At 55.8% G+C, this 2,231-nt stretch overlaps 1 protein-coding gene across 1 annotated transcript; it reads left to right on the forward strand.

Moving 5' to 3' along the window:
- Window positions 1-206: 206 nt before the first annotated feature.
- NGA_0715610 (uncharacterized protein) lies at window positions 207-1,885 on the forward strand (the record flags this gene model as incomplete). Its single annotated transcript, XM_005852461.1, has 5 exons — window positions 207-483; window positions 609-1,000; window positions 1,149-1,458; window positions 1,648-1,716; window positions 1,871-1,885. Exons 1-5 carry the CDS (start codon window positions 373-375, stop codon window positions 1,883-1,885), a joined length of 897 nt encoding a protein of 298 aa, XP_005852523.1. The 5' UTR covers window positions 207-372.
- Between the last annotated feature and the right edge of the window lie 346 nt (window positions 1,886-2,231).

Consider the following 2,231-nt stretch of genomic DNA (forward strand, 5'->3'; position numbering starts at 1 on the left):
AACCAGTGCGAGGTAGTAAATTGTCCTTTTATTTGCCGATGTGCTCCTTTTCCTTTCGTGAGTGAGGCATGTTTCTTGCTCAACATTATAGGTCAAAGCACCTCTTTGCTTGAAAAGCGAAGCAGGAGAGTTTCTACTTGCCTCTAGAAAATCTGCGCTATTCAGTTTTTCGTTGCTGCTCTAATCATACAAGATGTGTCCTTATCCAGATCCTAGAGATAATTTCTGGCTTCTGGTGTCCGCATCGGATTCAGTGACGTCACTTGGAGTACTACGGGAAGCATCATTACTTGAATCCTCGATTTGTGACTTTGGATTTCACAGTCACGCTACGGACATTGCCAGGTCTCTCCTCTCCGTTCTTGATCTTAAATGTCCTGTTTGTGGGGAATCGTGATCGCCATTTTGAGCTGCGGAATACATACATCAGCGTTTCCGCGCGGCGATGATGTAGCTTCCCAATGGATGGACAAGTGTGAAGCGGTGAGTCTGTCCTCTCTATCCTAAAAAGCATTGTTTCTCCGAATGCATACCGATCCAAACTTTTTCCCTTTCTCCCATTTGGACTATTCATGACCTTTCAACCTGTAATCCAATGTCTCCCGAAGGCTTTAGCGCGTCGCTACCAGGACTCTCAGGCTGCACCTTTCTGCAATGATTTGCTTCGACACATCTTTATCATTGTGTCGCCAAAAATCGGTGATAGAAGTGGAAACTACGATCTCGAAGCTGTGGACACGTTGGGCATAGTCATGACAAGCCACAGCTGGACTGAGGAGGGAGCGGCGGGGACGAGGAAGCCAAAACGTCCAGAGCGGCCTGACATGCGGGAGGAACCGCAGACGCTGGCATTACCGACGGGACGAAATAATGAAGCCAAGGTCGATGAGAAAGAGGAAGAAAAACCGTTACCTGGCCGGCGGTCTTTGAGGGTGAAGCATTCGAGCAGCATGGGGGGGCCCCTGGACACGGATAGCAGGGGGTTCTCCGAGTTCAAAGAGTGAGTGCGGCGGGCGAAGGAGGAGGGCAGAAGGAATTACCGATAGAAAGGAGATCAGAGGTTGAAGATCCACAGCATTGAAATGGGCTCACTCTTGATTGCTCCTCTGTCTTCCCTCCTGCCTTCATCCCGCCTCGTGGCCCCTCAGAGTTAAAGACTTCGTCAACCTGGGCCTCGCCTTGATCTGCGTCCTGTTCGCTGCCTTAGCCTCGGGGTTGACAATCGGGCTCCTTTCCATCGACACGCTGGACTTGGAGATCAAGCAGCGCGCCGGCACCCCCACGGACAAGCACCACGCCGCCGCCATCCTCCCCCTCCTCGCCCACCGGCACCTGCTCCTGGTCACGCTCCTTCTGTTCAACTCCATGGCTGCCGAGGCCCTACCCCTAGCTTTAGGCGAGCTGGTGCCAGGTTACGTGGCTGTCATCCTCTCGGTTACCGCCGTCCTTTTTTTCGGGGTACGAGGCACTTCTTGCCCTTTTTTCCTCCCATGTCTTCCGCCCTCCCTCGCTTTCCTTCTCTATTCCTCTGGGACGGGCGCTTTCTTAAAATTTATAACGATCCTTTTGCAGCTTCGTAGGTACGGGTCAGAGAATTTCCAAAATCTGTACACACGCCCTCCCTACCTTCCTTTCTTCCCTCTCCAGGAGATCCTCCCCTCCGCCGTCTTCTTGGGTCCGAACCAGCTCAAGCTTGGCTCTCGCATGACCCCACTGGTCTGGGGCCTCATCTTCCTTTTCTTTCCCATCGCGTGGCCTATCTCCTTGGCCCTGGATAAAGTCCTGGGGGGCGGGAGCGAGGGCGGGAGGGAGGGAGAGGAGGGCGGTGGGGAGATTGGACACGGGGGTGCCAAGCGCTACTCACGCGAAGAGCTGGCTGCTCTGATCGAGATCCACCACGACAAGACAGAGCGGGCCAGGGACAGGGGGGTGGGGAAAGGGATGTTCATCTCCTGGGTTGCGAAGGGGCGGGCGGGAAGGAAGACGAAGGCGGGGAAGGCGGCAGGAGGGGCGCGAAAGATGGAGCAACCTGAGTTGGAGGGTAAAGAAGTGAGAAAGGAAGCGACAGAGGTGTCGCAGGATGGGGAGGGATCCTTTCTGGGAGGCACGGCGGGCATTAACGGGCTGGCCGACGAGTCCCCCCTCCTTCCCCCCGCCCAGGCGGGCACCCGGCTGAGCAGAGCCTCCTCCGCCACCGCCACCTCCTTCGCGGTGCCTTCCCCCGCCCCGCC

The sequence above is a fragment of the Nannochloropsis gaditana genome (genome assembly GCF_000240725.1).
Source record: "Nannochloropsis gaditana CCMP526 unplaced genomic scaffold scaffold1188, whole genome shotgun sequence".
Classification (NCBI taxonomy): Eukaryota; class Eustigmatophyceae; order Eustigmatales; family Monodopsidaceae; genus Microchloropsis; species Microchloropsis gaditana.